Below are 18,295 nucleotides of genomic sequence, written 5' to 3'. Positions count from 1 at the left end.
TAGATATTTAATAGGAGAGGGGAGCAGCCCTGGCTCACACCAGTAGTAGCTGAGAGGGTGTACTTAACGCATATCATTGCTGTGTTCGAAGAGTATAGTTTCTGGAACGAGCACCTTTTCGATGAGAATGGTCCTCCGTTTTGACCATTTCATCTTGTTGAAAGCTATTTTGTAATCCTCGAAACACATATACATCCTGTCATTGACCTCTCTGGTCTTCTCCTACGAGCTGCTGGAGGTTAAGAACTAATTCACGAGTTTTTTGTTTTGTACACCATTTTGGCACCGTTGTTCCTGCCAGATCGCAGATGTCCATATCTTTCTCTGACACCTTGTCAACAATGTTAATGCCGGGTTCACTCATGTTCTTCAGCATTTTGGCTTTCACATTGTGAAGCTTCTTCCCGCACATTCTACCCCTCCTCTAAGAATTAATGGTTCAAGGCCACCTTCGTTTCCTTCGGGCATGTGTTCTGGTTCATCATAAAACATCATCCACCACACTTTGGCCATGTCTTTTGTGTCAGTAACATTATTTCCTTAGCTGTCCTTGAAAATCTGCATCCTGGGCTTGAATTCTCAAGCAAAGTATTTCAGTATAACTTACAAACTTTTCAATCTGTCAAACACACAAGTTCAGAATAAATATTACACTTTAACATACCTATAAAAAACACATCAAACAAGGAATAAAAACACACTGTCTTATTCCCTTTTTTATAGCGTGTTTTATCACAGGTATGTTATAGCGTATGAACTTGTGTGTTCGACAGACTGAAAAGCTTTTAAATTACATTTAACTGAGTTGACACCAGAAAGAATGGCTTCCTTCTAAAGTTAACAAACCAAGAATTTCAGTTTTCCATATAATTCTGCACAGTGATTCTACGTTGCATGGTTCCTTAGCTCAGAGCACAAGTTCTTAATGTACTCATTTTTGTCCTTCCTGCAAGTACTGTATGTTTGGTAATTCCAGTATAATTGATCTGTTATTGGAAATTATACATTTTCCAGCTATCTCATTCTTGGTTGCAAGCGTTTCGACCCAGTGTGCCAATTTGGGCTCATTAGATTATAACTAGCACACCTACAAGACACATGGCTATTGCATGTAGTAGAGGCCATTGCATATACATAAGTTTTCATTCTGTCCCTGAAGGGGATGATGGGCCTCCTAGACAGTAACACTATCTCTCAGGCGAGGAAGATTTCTTTCGGTGAAGGAGATGTTCGGAGAAGGTGAGGGGCTCGGCGGCCATGGCCTATCCTACAAACTGTCCCGCATTCGCCTTAGTGCAAGAATGGAAAACCACAGAAAACCATTCCCAGGACAGCTGATGGTGGGGACCAGCCCCTCTCCGCCTCCTGAATACAGAGCCATGCCTCCACCTTTTCTGCTTGGTTGGTCAAATGGAATGCAGAGCCGTGGCCACTTTTAGGCCAAAATGTACTCTGCATCTGCCACCACTGCTTATATCCCTTATCTATTCATTCCGTCCCTGAAGGGGAAATAACAGGGGTCTGCCACAACAGGTGTTATGTGGGCTTGTTTTAGGGGTGCCTTGTATTTGCGGCTTTCTCTGCATCAGGAAAAATATCAGCGTAAATATCTCTTTATGTATGTACGAAACATACATGTAAATGAGTCAGGAAATGTATATATCACTTGTGATGAGCATAACTTCTACGCTATATTATTTTCTTCTCTGCTCTTGGTGTTTCACCGTGGTGTTTGGTTTTGGGATCTTGTTTGTTACTTCTGTGATATATAACTATATTCACTTCCACACTATGCTGCAGCTTTCTTCAAGGTCAGGTGATCCAGTGTTTCGAAGCTCGTGTTAACTTCTCAGCGTGGGTGGACTTTCACTACCAGGCTACCCTGTGCTGCGGGAGGAGTATAGCACCAAGCATGCTATGAATGCAGGCTTTTAGTTACTCAAACATAACTGACAAACGGTATAATGATTTTTTTTTTCAAAATTTTTGTTTGTTATTAATGCATAAACACACATAAAGCATAAGTTACCAGAATTACGTAAGGTCAGTGCAGAGGAGGCATCTTGTCGTCATCTTCATTTCCTGTTTCCAGCTTCCCGGGTCAGGTTGTGAATCAAGCACCTCCATCGCTGCCTGTCTCTCCACCACTCTTCTCCTTTTCTAAGTACATCTTCTGTTTTTCCTTCCCTCTTCTCTATGCACAACTACTTTGAATCTGTCCACCTCTTTCGGTGTCTTCCTCGCGGTCTCTTTCCTGTTAACTTCTCTGAAAAAGCTTTTTTTGGCACACTCACTTCTCCCACTCTCGTCATATGCCCATACCACTTTAGCTTTGTTGTTTCTATCCTGTCTTGAAGTTTCAGGATTCCTGTCCTTTTCCTTATCTCTTCATTTCTAATTCTATCCTTTCTGGTCTTGCCGTCAATACCTCTTAGGAATTTCACCTCTGCTGCCTGTATTCTACTCTCTTCTCGTTTTATTGTAGTCAACGATCCAGCTGCATAGGTTAGTATGGGTTCATAATATGTTGTTGTTCTTCTTCTGTTATGACCACAGAGGATCACTTTAGTCAGTTCATCGTTCAGGTCTCTTTGAAGGGATTGTTCGGGCTTTGTGGTCCTCCCAGTACTTTTTCAGAAGCTCCGATCTTCATGCCCTTTCCTCAGTTGAAAATATGTATGTTGTTGGTTTGTTTCGTGAAAAGGTAAAGCGGAGGTTTTTATTCTTGAATTTTGTATTCAATTTTATCTTATTTATGGTGTCTTCTATTGTAAGGCCTATTTCCTTCAGATCCTCTCTTACTTCTCTGATCCATTTACATCCTGTTGTGGTATTTTTTGAGACGAGATTGTGTTGTACTAGTTGTTTCAGAAGTCTCGAATCCTGCATCCTCATGATATGTCCAAAGAATCCCAGTCTCCTCTTACGCATAGTATCTGTAATGGGTGCTAGCTCTTTGTACACGACTTTGTTAGTTATTATCCGCCACTGTCCATCCTTCTGGTATTTTTTGTTGATTCAGGTTCTTCCAATCCTCCTTTCAATTTTCTGAAGTCTGTCAGTCTTTGATTGTTTATTCAGGTGAAAAAGTATTTCTGCTGCATAATTATGTAACTTCCGGTTTTATAACTGTGTTGTAGTATTTTATTTCTGCATTTATTGATGGACATTTCTTTTTGTAGATATCCCATGTTAATTTTTGTGCTTTAGCTAATCTCTTTGTTCTTGTTTGGATTGAGATTTTTTTCATTTAGGTTATGTGTTATTACTTCTCCAAGATATTTAAAATGAGTTACTATTTTGATTTTATTACCATTTATGGTAACTTCTTTTAGTTGTGTTGGTTTTTAGGGCATAATTTCTGTTTCTTCAAATGATATTTTGAGGCCAATTTTATTTGCAATGTTTTGAAGTTCTGATATTTGGGTTTTTGCTTCTTTTATGTCCACTGCTAGTAATGCTAAATCGTCAGCAAAACCCAGGCAATTTGTTTTGATTTTTTGGCCAATCTTTATTGTTGCGTGACATTTCCCTTATTACCATTTCTAGAGCACAATTAAATAATAGTGGTGAGAGCCCATCTTCCTGCCGTTGTCCAGTTTTAATTTCAAATGTCTCTGATGTTTCACCCCTAAACTTCACTTTTGCTTTGGTGTTAGTGAGAGTCAGTTTTATCATGTTTATTAATTTGGGGTGTAGTTCAAGGTGTCTTAAAATTTTAAACAGAGATTCTCTATGGATGCAATCATAAGCTTTCTTGAAATCTACAAATGTTATCACCCTATCTCTGTTTCTTCTCCTGTTGTAGTCCATTATCAACTTAAGACTCAAGATCTGATCAGGACAGCTCCTCCAGGGTCTGAAACCCCCTTGATATTCTCCTAGTTCTTTCTCAAGTTGTAAACTTATCCTATTAAGGATGATTATTGAAAATATTTTGTATGTTATGTCTAGGAGCGAGATTCCCCTGTAGTTATTAGGGTCAGTTTTGTCTCCTTTTTTATGTAGTGGGTGAATGAGGGCTGTTGTCCATTGTTCTGGTAGTTCTTCTCTAATCCAGATAGAGACAAGTTGTTGATGGAGGGCAAATTTTGCTGATCTTCCTGCATATTTCCAGATTTCCGCAAAGGTCTGATCTTCTCCTGGTGCTTAGTAGTTTTTAAATTTATTCAGTGCTTGGTAGACTTCCTTTATTGTGGGGGTCTCTGGTGGTGTTTTTATCGGGGTGTTGGTGTCCAAATGAAGGAGTTCTGTAGGTTCCTCACAATTTAAAAGCTTGTTGAAATATTTAGCCAGAATTTCTGCATTGTCTTTATTGTTATGAGCTAGCTTACCATTTTCGTCCTTCATCAGTAGCGTCGGGGGTTCATATTTTTGGAGCTGCTTTCTGAAAGTTTTGTAGTAGTCCCTTGATTGAGATTTATTGAATTATTCTTCAATTAACTGCAGTGTGTCCTTATGATTTTGTCTTTTTATTCTTCTTAAGACTTGGGTAGTTTCTTTTCTCTGTTTTACTAGATTTTGATACGATATTTCTGTTTTTTGGGACTGATGTAATAGCCATGCCTGATGTCTTTTCTCCACTGTTTCATCACATTCACTGTTCCACCATTGGTGTTTTTTATGTGGTTTAATTGGAGCCAGGTTTTCTGCGCTTTGTTTAAGGTTGTGCACTAAGTCTTCAAGTTTATCTGTGATTTTTATTTTTTTTATTTGCTTTCTGGTAATTTTTGTTGTTGATTAGCTGAGTAGGATCTATTTTTCTTTTAGATTTAGGTGCTTGCTTTTGTTGTTTCCTCTGGGGAGTGAGTTTAATTTTAATTTTAACTACGTAGAGATCTGAATCTGTGTCTATTCCTTGGAGGACTTTGATGTTATAGATCTCTTTGTGGTGGTATTTGTCCATGCAGATGTGATCCAGTTGCGTAGATTTTGAGATTAAGTTATGGTTTCTACACAAGACAACTAGTCTCTCTCCATTTTTATTTGTTTTCTTGTATGCTGGCCATTTCCGATAATGTCACGGTATTTTCTTTCTCTGCCTAGTTGAGCGTTGAAGTCGCCTATTAATAATTTTACATGGTGATTGGGGATGTTATCTATGGTCTGGTCCAATAGGTCCCAAAATTCTTCTGTTTCCTCATGGTCTTTTGAGGAGTTGTTTTTATCATTAGTGGGAGCATGGGTATTTATTATAGTATAGATTTTATTATATGCCCTTAAGGTGAGTGTTCAGAGTCGTGGAGACTGTGATTTGAATTCTTGAACTGAGTTTATTATTTTAAGGCTGACCAAAAATCCTGTTCCAAATTGTGGGACATTCTTCATCACTCTCTTCCCGGGTATACCTTTATAAAGTCTGTACCCTTGAGATTCAAAGGCATCCTGGTCAGTGTTTCTAATTTTCTGTAATTCCATGATAAGAATTTTGTGTTGGTCCATTATGTCGGTGATCACTAGGGCCCGGATGTTTATGCAGTAATAGGTTAGAATGCAAACTTACTGAAGCGAGTAACAAGTAGAGTCTAACTGCACGACGGTAATGTTGTGAGGTTTGCATAAACATTAGGGGTTCGGCCCATTAGAATTCCCTAATGTTTATGCAAACCTCACAACATTACCGTCGTGCAGGTAGACTCTACTTGTTACTCGCTTCAGTAAGTTTGCATTCTAACCTATTACTGCATAAACATCCGGGCCTTAGTGATTACTTTTAGTTTACCGGTTTTCATGACTGAGTTTATATTGTGTGTAGAGAAGTGTGTTATCTGCTTTGGTTTGATTTTTGATTTTGTCTCGTTCGTGTATGCGGTATTGGGGTATTTTCGTGCCTCCAACTTCACGGTATCTTTTAGGTGGCAGCCGAATGCTGCCTTCTCTGAACTCTTGGTTCAGCTGGTGGAGTATTCCTTAAAAGACCTTCCATGGTTGACTGTCAAGGTGTCACCTGTGTGGGACTAGGTCCCGAATTACAACTCTGGATGTGATCCAGTGAGGTGATAATGAGGCCGATCCTCTGGAGTACAGACGCCTTGTGCAGCCGCCCCTAACCTGGAGAACAGACGCTGCATAATGGATTCCAGTGGCATTTCCCCCACTGTGGGGACCATCACCCCAGCTAAAGGGGCTCTGTCGCCCAAAGCTGTTGGCCCCCTTAAGGAGTCAGGTTATTTTCCGCCGCTTAACACTCGGCGTTGGCAGTTTTACAGCTCGGTGCCAGACCAGCAAACCCTCCTCCTTTCTCATTCCGGACTTGGGACCGGACAATGGCGTCATAATAGGTTGAATATAATACTTTCTTACATTTCTTCAGGGCATCTTGGTTCCACAAAATACCCCTTACTCTCTGGTAGAGGCTGTTTGCTTGTATTCTTTTCCCAATTTCCTTGGTTATCTTTCCATCTTCTGTGATCACACTTCCCAAGTACCTGAAACTTTTAACCACTTCCAGAGTTTTACCATTCAGTTTTATCTTTCCTCTTCCTTCCTTCCTTCCTTCCTTCCTTCCTTCCTTCCTTCCTTCCTTCCCCTTGTCATCACTATTGTTTTATTTTTCTCTGTGCTTACTTTCATCCCAAATTTTTCTATCTCTTGATTCCATACATCTACTTGTTTTTGCACTTCCGTTTCATCCTCACCCCATACCACTATATCATCTGCAAACAACATGGCTTTTGTAGCCTGTCTTCCCAATCTCTGTTTAATGTTCTTAAAATTCCACCCATGACTATGATGAATAGTATTGGGGGTAGTACACTTCCCTGTCGGAGATCAGTTTCAGCTTTAAACCATTTTGTTTTTCATATACTAGTCTTCACACTACTAACACAAATTTTTGTACATAGCTTTTATCATTTGCACTTCCACTAAGTTAACTTGTTTTTTCCTTAATGTGTCCCATACCAACTGTCTGGGCACACTGTCATAAGCTTTCTCAATGTCAATAAACGTCATCAACTCATTACTATGTCTTTTCCAAACTCCCATCTTTTCTCCATCATATGTCTTAATGTAAAGATCAGGTCAAATGTTGATCTCTCTTTCCTAAAATCATACTGTTCTTCTTCCATTTCTCCTTCTAGCTTCCTCCTCAGTCTTCCTTCCAATACTCTCTCAAATATCTTAGCTACATGGGCAATAAGGGTGATCCCTCTGTAGTTATTACATTCCAGTTTATCACTTTTTTTAAATATCGGGATAATTAAACACTTTCCCCAATCTTCTGGTATCTCTTTCTTCCTCCAGATTATTCTAAATAATCTATACAGCCACTGTAGCCCTATTGGTCCTGCTGCTTTTATCATTTCCGTAGTTACCTCATCCACTCCTGCTGCTTTACCGCTCTTCATCTTTTGTATGGCTTCCTCTATTTCTAACATCGATATCTCCTTTTCTTGTTCTTCTTTCCTCATTGTTTCTTCTTGCTCCTTCTCATCTACCAGTTCACTGTATTTAATATTTAGCAATTCTGAGAACTATTCTTCCCATCTTTTTAGTATGTCATCTCTTTGCATCAATATCTGTCCTGTTTCAGATTTTACAAATTTTTTCTTTCGTATTTTGTAAACAATTCTTCACCAAACCATACAAAACATTTTTACTTCTCTTTATATCCTCCTGTAAATTTTCTGTGAAACTTTCCAAGCTCTTCTTTTTCTCTGTACTATTTTCTTACATACCTTTTTGGCTTCTGCCAATTCTCTGTACTATTGCTGCCTGTCCACTTTCTCCAAGCCATTTGTTTCTCTTAACTGTTTCCTTTACCCTGCTGTTCCACCAAGGAGTCTCATTTTCCTTTTTCCTCCCTGGTAGTCTTCCACAGGTGTTTACTGCACACTTTACAAAACCATTTCCTGAAACATGTCCATTCCTCTTCCACACTGTTCATGTCATCTTTGGGAATTTCTTTCTTCAGATCCTCTTGAAACTTTTCCCTTATTTCTTTCTCTTTTAACTTCCATCCCTTTCTTTTTCTTTTTGATCAGATCCATATTCAGCTCTTGGTTTTTGTTCTGATGTGAAAGGAGGTTCTCCACCTTTTTCTGCAAGAATGTAATCAATCTGATTCTTGAATTGTTCATTTGGGGAGGGCCATGTGAACAGACATCTTTATAGTGTAATATTCGAACATGGTGTTCATAATGGAGAAGCTGTTATTGATGGGAAAATGTAATAGACAGTTGCCTCATTCATTTTGCACCCTTGAACTGTAATGTTCCACCATGCCTCACAAATGATTACCCATTGTAGTACAGTATTCTCGATCTTTGCATTAAAATCACCTAGAATGACTGTGAGGTTTCAGGGCTGTTATGATGTTCCCTAAGCTCTCATAAAATTCTTCAATCTCTTGGTCGTCGGCAGGTACACTTGGATCAGGTGTAGTAGCTTGTATCGCTTGGTGTTGAGAGTGGGAGTCAACATTCTTTCATTGATAGATCTGTACCCTTCTTCATAATGAAACAGTCAGTTGTTGACAATAAATGTGACTCCATTCTGACCTGTTTCATCTGCACCTGCAATGTATACTACATGATCTTTAGTGCAGAAGTGTCTGCAGTTTTTCCAGTGAGTTTTTGATATACCAAAGATATCGACTTTGTGCCATATCGTTCTCATTCTATAACGGAAGCTTTTCCATCTGGAGCAAGCATCTCATGCTCCATGTTGTGATAGCTTTGTCACTACAAAGCTAATTTGTAATTGTTGGACCAGTAGCAGATTTGCCATGCATGGCCTGGTCACTAACCACTGCATGTCTGATTGCACATTTTACACCAGTCAGCCCGGACCTGGTCTGGTACCCATCACTACTGTGATTCCACAGCATATCAGTATAATTTCTGTGACTCTGCATGATGCACTCATGGAATATCATTAAGATCTTTAATGTGGTGGTTTTCCCTTTCCTTCTACATCTTATGCTGTTGACCAACTGATTTGGTTCATCTACCTTTAGGGGTGATTTCCCACCCCAACAGCGTGAGGGTGCCCTTAACCTTCACCTGTTCTTCAACGTTCAGAAGAGGTTGTTGATACTAGATGGAGGGGGACCACTTATTGCGGTGGCCAGTCGGTGGACATAGTTTAACATCATGCCTGGGACACTGCTGTTTTGTAAACAAAGAGAAAAAAAATTAGTAAGCCTTTTATAACATTGTACTCCTTGATTTCATCTAATGTGTTTATTATTTTACATGCTAGACGTTCAAGCCAGCAAATCTACAATGTGACTCTCTTCTTCCTATTCTTCATGTCTCTGTATGGACTGCTGGGAGTTCAGTTCTTTGGAGAGTTGAAGAATCACTGTGTTTTAAATAATACAGATCCTAGGTAAGTGATTTTCTTAAATATCTGTTACTGAGAAATGATTAATGTTATTGAAAATATAAAAGAATTACAGTAATACCAGCCACTATAACCATTTCCATATTTACAGCTTTACCATTGATTTTATTGACTCCTTGAGGGTTTTTTTTTTTTTTTAATTTATAAGGGGGTGAGGATATTGTGACTTTCAAACTGATAAAGTCTCTGCTTTAAGACTTCCTGTATATTAGAACAAATGAGTCTGATTCCATGTTGAAGAGCAGTGGTTCTCAACCATTTTTGCCCTTCTGAATTTATCAAAAAACAATATGTATGAAGAAATGTTGTTTTTCCTTATCAGTTACCATCATTCTGCCTGTTGCCATTTCTTGATGGATGCGGAACTTCTGCATCCGTCTCTTGGTACAGGCCAGAGCAAAATGTAGCTTCCACTGAAGTCCCAGTGTCATCTATGGCTGTGACAATGTGGAAGCTGCTGGAGTGTGGGTGGTGCTAAGTAATGACATTCAGAACACAACTAGTGTGTCTGGATGTTGCTCATAGGGTCGTCATGCTGCAATATTCCTTCCTGGACCAGTAAGGAAAGCACCAGCAGAAAGAACTATCTACATATTGGTTCCTTTTGCATCAACATACCAGTGTAAATTAGGTTTTTCTTACATTGTTGCATGGGAAAAGCAGACTAAATTAAAAATGAATGGCTCGCACAGTGTATTGTTACGTGCTCAAGCGATCATCAGCCTTGTCACGGCCCCTTCAGTATTATCTGAAAGGGTATGACTAAGCCAGTTCGGGGAACTTCTGAGCCGCCCGAGGACATGCCACGGCCCTTCCTCTATTGTTCCCTCCTTCTACTTTCTCCATGCGATTTCTGGAAGATACGATGGGAAAGTTTGATCTCGAGCCGAACCGTGAATATTGTAGAGGCCCAACATCGAGGTATAAATACAAGGCCCCTGCGAGCGAGTTGTTGTGGTGTCAGATAGACCAGTGAGTAGGGGGAGACGACGGAACAGAAGACTGTATTGTGTGTTCGTGTATTTCTGTTGACTGAGGCTCAGTGAGGGAAGCCACTATTGCGAGTGTGAAGGTAAATGAACCTGTATTAATGTTCGCTGTTGTGAGTATTGTCCTGCTGTTGAATACTGTTGAGCTGTTCAGTTGTTTGCTGCATGTGACTGTGTGAATTACTGGACTGTCTGAAGAGTCGAACCAATGGACAGTTGTCGTGTGTCGAGTGGCCCGTAGCCCTGTGTTCAGATCCAGCAGTCTAAACACAGCTGCTGTATGAGGTGATTGGACTTGGGGAAGTGAAGAAAAGGATTAAGTGACCCCAGTCCCCAGGTTGAGTAATGGACTGGATCACCTGCTGCACCATTAGGAAGAGCAGTTTGTAAATAGACAGTAATTGGTAAGTGTGGCTGGTCATAACTGGTTAGAATTGCGGGTGCTTATATGTATGTGTGTGCATTTATTAGGTCATCTTGAAATAAATAGGAGTAATGAAGCAGATGAAGTTCTGTTCGTAACAATATTAATAGCCCTGATCTGCCGAAATAACTGCTGTTAATTCAGATGGCCTGGAGATATTGGAGTGGCTTATGGTCACACGACAGAATCCTCATCATTCCTAATAGGCCTCAGTTTGCTGCCATCTTCAGATTTTGCTGTTTCCCTATAACCACATAACGTTTGGTAGAGATATTTGAGGATCTAACCAGCCTCTGGGCTGGGCTTACAACAGACAGGCTCATCATCATCATCATCAGCAGCAGCAGCAGCAGCATCGTCTTGAATAGTTTTTGGCCTTTGGCCGAGTCTGTTGTTGATTCTAGGGTGAAATTTTATGACTGCATGCCCTTGCTGATACCAACCCTCTGTAGAATTTTTCTTTATCACTGGATACGATTAATGGGATTATTTATATAGTCGAAATGATTGAAAATTCAAAGTTTGAATTGAAGTTGCTCATCATTTTATTACTATTGTACAAGGAAGCACAACTGAATAAGCAAAATAAACATAGCAAAGTAAATGCTGGTATCTAATGCTAGGGTATTGAGTAATCATGTTATTGGCTTTACATCCCACTAAACCCCCTGTGGGTGGGGGATGCAGATGTAGAATACACCCCTGGTAACCCCTGCCTGTCGTAAGAGGTGACTTAAAGGGGCAACCTATGCGCGGGTATGGATTGTGGTTTAGTATCATGCGTTGCACCCCCTGTGGATGGCAGGGGCTGAATATGTTCACAGGTCATCCCTGCCTGTCATTGTAGGGGACAAAAAGGGCCATGTGGTCATCGGTCCCCTCTTTGTTTTTAATATTGTTGAGGGTTAGTTATAGGCTGATTCAAAATTCTTGATGTGCGTGCTGCTCGGAGATGGGCTTCTTGCATTTGCAATTATGCTCGAAAGCCCGCTACCCCAGGAAGCCTGCGGGTGGGAGCGCCATGTGCCCGTGCAGTAATATCTGCCTGACAACACAGGTCCCTGCTCAGCAAGGACATATTATTATTAATTGTTTATTATTTTTTCCTCTATATTTATTACTCTGTACACGCTATGAGGTACATGCTATTACGGGTGATGGAGGAAGGGAGTCCTAGTGCTCATTGCCTTAGTTATTCCATATTAGCCATCATCTAAACTCGGACCCCGGCGATACCTGATACGACGAGGTGGGTATTGCCTTGGCTGCTTGGTTCAGCTACAGAGGCCTGTGATCGGAGTGGGTGGCATTCAGGGAGGATGATTTCGGGCATGGCACCGAAGCCACTTCTGCCTGCCTCGGGTAGTTCGCTACCCAAGTCTTTAACATTTGATTCCCTAAGGAGGGCAACCCTCTGGGAACAAGCGCAGCGTATTAGTTTGGGTTCCAGCTTCTCTAGGTTCCTGGTTGCTACCAGAACCGATGGGCAAGATTTCATGCTGGTCAAATTGATCCTTTTCAGTCAGCACATTGAAGGTGTATACGGCGAACTTGAGGATCTTAGGAAAATGCGCAATGGTGGTTTACTTCTTAAGATGAGCACTGCGCTCCAAGCAGCTCGGTTGCTTAAGTGCGACCACTTTGGCGAAACCCCGTCAAAGTGGAAGAGCACAAAACCTTGAATCTGGTTCATGGAGTTATCTTCCACAGTGATCTCGTTCTGAACACTGATGATGAATTGATGGAAGACATGAAGCACCGTGGCATGACACATGTCCGGCGCATCATGCACAAAGTCAACGGTGAAGACGTTGCCATGGGTGCATTCAAAATATCCTTCAAATTGTCAGTGTTGCGAGAGAAAATCAAGGTATTAACCTATTGTTGCAATGTGAGGCCGTACATCCCGCCTCTTATGCGATGTTATCAATGCCAGAGATTCGGACACATGGTATCTCGTTGTTCGAATCCATCTATGTGTGGTACGTGTGGAAAAGAAGCTCATGACGTGGAAGAGTGCACAACTCTGTATAGGTGCGCTAACTGCCCTGATCTTCATTCTCCTCAAGATCGGAACTGTCCGGTATACCTGAGTGAGAAGAAGATCCAGGAGCTCAAGACCCTGGATGGTCTTTCCTACCAGGAAGCGCACCTAAAGTTTAATTCTCTGAATGCCCCGGCCAAGACACTAGACTGCAGCATGATAGTACACTCTCTCCCAGGTTCGTCATTTACAACTGGAATACCTTCCCAGAAGATCGCTGTGTCCAAGGTGGCAGTTGCTCCTGTGAGCAACGCCGCAAAGAGAAAAGGCTCAAAGGCAGGTTCATCCCAGCCTTTGACCAAAAACAAGTCTTTGCAGGCTAAGAAACCTATGCCGGCACAACAGGGGAAGAAGGCAATGTCTCCTTCACTCAAGAGGTCGGTGAAAGCCACACCTAGGCCGCCTTGGCAGCATCGTCGACCAGGGTTGGGAGATTACTTACAAGGTGTTCTTCCACCTCTCCTACGAATGGGGTCTTAATGCTCTCCACCCAGAGGGTCTGAGTCTGTGCCAGCAGATTTTCCTCCTGGAAAACCTGCGCGCTCCCCTCGTAGGAAGAAACCCCGCCCCTGGAATACGTCGAAGAAGTTCAAGGTATGCATCTCCATCTTAGGATGGGAATGCGAATGTAGGTTAAGTAGCATCTCGCTGCTTCTAACCTAAACCTCAGAAGTCTACACCCACACTATGGCACTGTTACAATGGAATTGTAACAGTTATGATAGGCATCTTGCTGAGCTGCGCTAGCTCATTAGTGAGTATTTGGTGAGTATAGTCTGCATTCAGGAAACAAATCTCAGACCAGGTCATTATACGGTCTTGAGAAATTTTCAACTATACTCGACAGAACGATATTATGATAACCGGGCTTCCGGGGGCGTTGGCAATTTTGTCCGTTCTGATACCTACAGCGAAGAGGTTCCACTAAGAACCCCGCTGGAGGCTGTAGGAGTTCATGTTCCGCTGCCTGTCATAGCAACAGTGTGTAATGTTTATTTTCCACCAGGCCAGCCTTTTAATATAAATCATGTTACTGATCTTATAGATCAGCTTCCACCTCCCTTCCTCTTATTCGCATAGACGTAAGTCTGTGCAGCCGAACATTGGATCCACTGTTTCGGTGGAATACAAACGATGACCTATGTGACATTGACCATTTTCCCATTGTTCTTACTTTGTTGAAACAGAAATTCGTCGAGGCTCCTCCTTGATGGATTCTTAAACATGCTGATTGGCCAATGTTCACATCACTAGTTGTCTTTAGCGATGTGATCAGTCGGACCGTAGACATCGATATAACTTACATAAAACAAGTTATTCTTGCTCCTGCTAAGGAGTCCATTCCATAGTTTTCAAGGACTCCTCACCAAAAACTCATTCCTGGGTGGAACAAAGAAATTGCAGCAGCTATCAAAGAACGGCGTTGCGCTCATAAATGCTATCGTATGCAGCCTACTGTGGCCAACCTGGTAACATTTAAAAAACTCTGTGCTAAGGCTCGAGTTCTTATTCGGCAGAGTAAGAAAGCTTCGTGGGAGGGATATGTGTCATCTGACATCACATACATCGTCATCTCAAGTGTGGACTAAACTTTGTCGTATTTTGGATATACTTGGATCATCTTCAGTACCAGGAATTTCCATTGCAGGCATTATCTTCACTGTACCACTCTCGATTGCTAATCATCTAGCCAGTCATTTCGCAGATGTGTCTGGCTCCGGGAATTACCACCGTGATTTCTTCACTCTGAAGCGGGAGGCAGAATGTCATCAGCTCACTTTTGTCACTCATGCTTCAGCGGACTATAATGTGCCCTTTATGGAGTGGGAACTCCGCAGTGCCTTGGCACTTTGCAAGGACACGTCTCCGGGCCAGACAATGTCCATAACCAGATGTTGAAACACTTTAGTGAGGATAGTCTGTTATATCTCGTTCGTGTGTTCAACCAAATCTGGATAGAGAGTGAGTTTCCATCTCAGTGGTGAGAGGGCATAGTCATTCCTGTCCTCAGGCCTGACAATAATCCTAGGTATGCAGGAAGTTACAGACGTATTTGTCTTACTAACTGTTTGTGTAAGCTATTTGAGAGGATAGTAAACAGCCAACTTGTGTAGTGTCTGAAGAAACAAGGATGTTTTTATCCGAGTACCAATGTGGTTTTTGAGCTGTTCGCTCGACCACTGACCACTTGGTATGTCTGGAGAGTTCTATCCAGGATGCATTTCTCTGCGAACAGCATTTGGTGGCTGCTTTCTTTGACTTAGAAAAGGCCTATGACACCACATGGCAGTATGGTATCCTTTCAGTCCTGCATCAATGGAGATTCCGAGGTAACTTGCCGGTATTTATTGCAAATTTTTTTGTCCCTCCTTCTATTCCGTGTCCGAGTAGGGCGGGCATATTCGCAGTACCACGTTCAGGGAAATGGAGTCCCACAGGGTTCGGTTCTTAGTGTCACTCTGTTCGTCATTGCCATAAACGGTATTGTCGCTGCTGCTGGTTCAGCAGTAACACCATCGCTATATGTTGAGCATTTTGCTCTGCATTATAGCTCGCACAATATGGCAGTCGCAGAGCGACAATTACACCAAGCTATTAGGAGAGTGGAACAGTGGACTTTAGAACATGGTTTTTGGTTTGCAACCGCTAAGACCTCTATTGTCTACTTTTGCCGGAAGCGCACTCTTCACTCGTATCTTGAGCTTTATTTAGGGAATGTCGCTCTTCCCATAGTTGACACTTACCGACTTCTTGGGCTCCTTTTCGATAGCAAATTATCGTGGGTGCCACATGCGTGGCAGTTAAAAGTGCAATGCACTAAGAAGTGTAATATTTTGAAGTTTCTTTGTAGCACTAATTAGAGGGTGGGGGGAGGAAAATGACCACACGGTGCTCCTGTGATTTTATAGGGCACATATTTTATCCAAGTTAAGACTACGGCAGTGCAGCATATGGATCAGTAAGGCAAAGCATCCTTGGGAAACTGAATAGCATCCACCACAGCGAGGTTAGTTTGGCGACGGGAGCTTTTCGTCCAAGCCCCATTGCTAGCCTGCTTGCTGAATCTGGTATGCCGCCTTTACACCTGAGGCGCCAGCAAATGCTTCTGTCCTATGCTGCAAATTTGTGACAGATGCCACTTCACCCAAGCTATCATTGCGTATTCCACAAAGGAAACCATCGGCTGTGCGCTGCTTATCTTTGAGCAACACTGCCGGTTGGAATACGCTCGGATGGCAGTCACAGATTGTTTGATGTACCTTCGTTTCTCTGTCTTGTCAGACAACCAAGTAGGGTACCTCCCTGGATAATACGACGACCTGAAATAATCCTGGATCTGCACACTGGCCCGAAGGAAAACATGGGACCCTTTGATTTATCGGAGGCTCTTCCTGTCCGGTTGGCCAGTATCCAGATTCAGTCATTTCGAGGGCAGAAACAAAAGTGGGCTGTGCGTTCGTTTTCAATCATAACAGGTTCCCTTTTCCTTTACCAGAAGTCTGTAGTGTGTACACAGCAGAGCTCTATGCTATCTGTGAAGTTCTGCGGTACACACTGTCTGATGAGCGCCGGCACTTTCTGCTGTTTACCGACTCCTTGAGCTCGCTACAGTTTATTGATACATGTTTCCCTCGACACCCTCTGGTGCAGCGGATCCAGGACCTGCTGGCCAGGTGTTTTAATGCTGGCATCAGAATCGCGTTTAAGTAGCTCCCAAGCCACATGGGTGTAGATGGAAACAAGTTAGCTGATAAGGCTGCCAAGGAAGCTGTTGCATTGCCCCCATTGCCTTACAAGGTTCCAGCAAGTGATATTCGCTCTCAGCTGAGACATTTGGTTGTCCCATTGGGAGATGGAGGGACAGGACACTCCACTACCAAATAAACTGAGAGCAATAAAAGGTACAATGTAAGTATGGAGCACTTCCCTTCGGGCTTCTCGGAGGGAAGGCGTAGTATTATGTCGTCTTCAGATCGGCCACGGTATAGTAACGCACTCCTATTTACTGAAAGGGGAACCCCCTCCGATGTGTACTTGCAGCAATCATCTTACTGTGGTTTACATCCTTACGGACCTGGTCGATCTGCGCTATAGTCTAAAACTCTCGAGTATCATCTCCCTCAGACCTCGTCATCCATTTTATGAGGGATAGTGGTTTGTTTTATCGCTTGCATGATATCTTATTGCATTTTAAGGCAATGTCTTATTCTACCATAATCTATCATCTGTCATTTTGCCGAAAATAAGGCATTGCGAATTAGGTCCACTGATAGTTTTCTTAATCATTTAAGAAAAGGCTAGAAAAACAACAGATAGGGAATCTGCCACCTGGGCGACTGCCCTATATGCAGATCAGTATTGATTGATTGATTGATTGATTGATTGATTGATTGATTGATTGATTGATTGATTGATTGATTCATTGATTCATTGATTCATTGATTTTGAATTTTTAAATTCACAATAATTCTTCATCTTCATTTGTATTAAATTCTAGTCAGTGGATACATTTTAAAATTTTAATTATCATATCATGTTATCCTTCTCGTACCATTAGGGGCCGATGACCTTAAGATGTTAGGCCCCTTTAAACAACAAGTATCATCATCATCATCAACATCCCACTAACTACTTTTACGGTTTTTGGAGATGCCGAGCTGCCGGAATTTAGTTCCGAAGGAGTTCTTTTACAGGGCAGTAAATCTACCCACACAAGGCTGTCATATTTGAGCACCTTCAAATACCACCGGACTGAGCCAGGGTCGAACTTGCCAAGTGGGGTTCAGGAGGTCAGCACCTCAATCATCTGAGGCCATCTGAGCCACTCAGCCCAGCACCAGGCTATTGAAAATCAGCTTGAAGTTATACAAAAATTTTAGTTAATGAGTAAGCTTTGATTTTATTTTCTTTGCCAGTTTTTTGTTAAGTGGAAAAGTGATCAAAACAGCACTACACTAACCATTTTAGACTTCCAACTCGTTGTTATTTCCAGAACTGTGGAGTAGGGGTAGTATGTATGCCTCTCACCCAAAGGCTCCAAGCTCAGTTCCCAATTTATCCAGGCATTTTTAATTTAAACTTGGAGTTGGAAAAGTGTTCACTGAAGCTCATGAACCAACTGAGAAACTGTCTATAATTAAAAGATATATTAAAAAGACAACATTTTGTACGTATGATATCCTCCAAATTTCATGATGCGTACAAGGAAAAGTTGAAGCTACAGGATCCCTGTGGAACTAAACCATGGGAAATGATTTTTTTGCAGTTGCCATAAAATAATAATCACTAAAATTCAATCATGAATAAAATCATGGCATTAAATCGAAAGACTATATTTGAACTCTACAGTGTAGCACTATTTTTCATGATTGTAAACAAGATACAATCATGCACATTGTGGGAGCAAATATAGTTAAAGAGGGACCTATCTTTCATATGCTGGTGCTATGAGGGAGAGTAACCATGTTATTTTATTGTAATCTACCGAGG

The 18,295-nt window shown here is 41.7% G+C and overlaps 1 protein-coding gene across 2 annotated transcripts in view; it reads left to right on the top strand.

The window, feature by feature from the left end:
• The window catches only part of na (sodium leak channel non-selective protein na), a 711,066-nt gene that overhangs the window by 107,604 nt on the left and 585,167 nt on the right, over positions 1-18,295 (top strand). For both annotated transcript variants that reach the window (XM_067148870.2, XM_067148869.2), the window contains exon 5: positions 9,205-9,333. In XM_067148870.2, coding sequence (XP_067004971.1) covers positions 9,205-9,333 — 129 coding nt within the window. The remainder of the gene's footprint in view (positions 1-9,204; positions 9,334-18,295) is intronic.

This window comes from Anabrus simplex, chromosome 1, assembly GCF_040414725.1.
Source record: "Anabrus simplex isolate iqAnaSimp1 chromosome 1, ASM4041472v1, whole genome shotgun sequence".
NCBI lineage: Eukaryota > Metazoa > Arthropoda > Insecta > Orthoptera > Tettigoniidae > Anabrus > Anabrus simplex.
The sequence above is the reverse complement of the archived record's forward strand: the minus strand, read 5'-3'. Positions and strand labels throughout refer to the sequence as shown.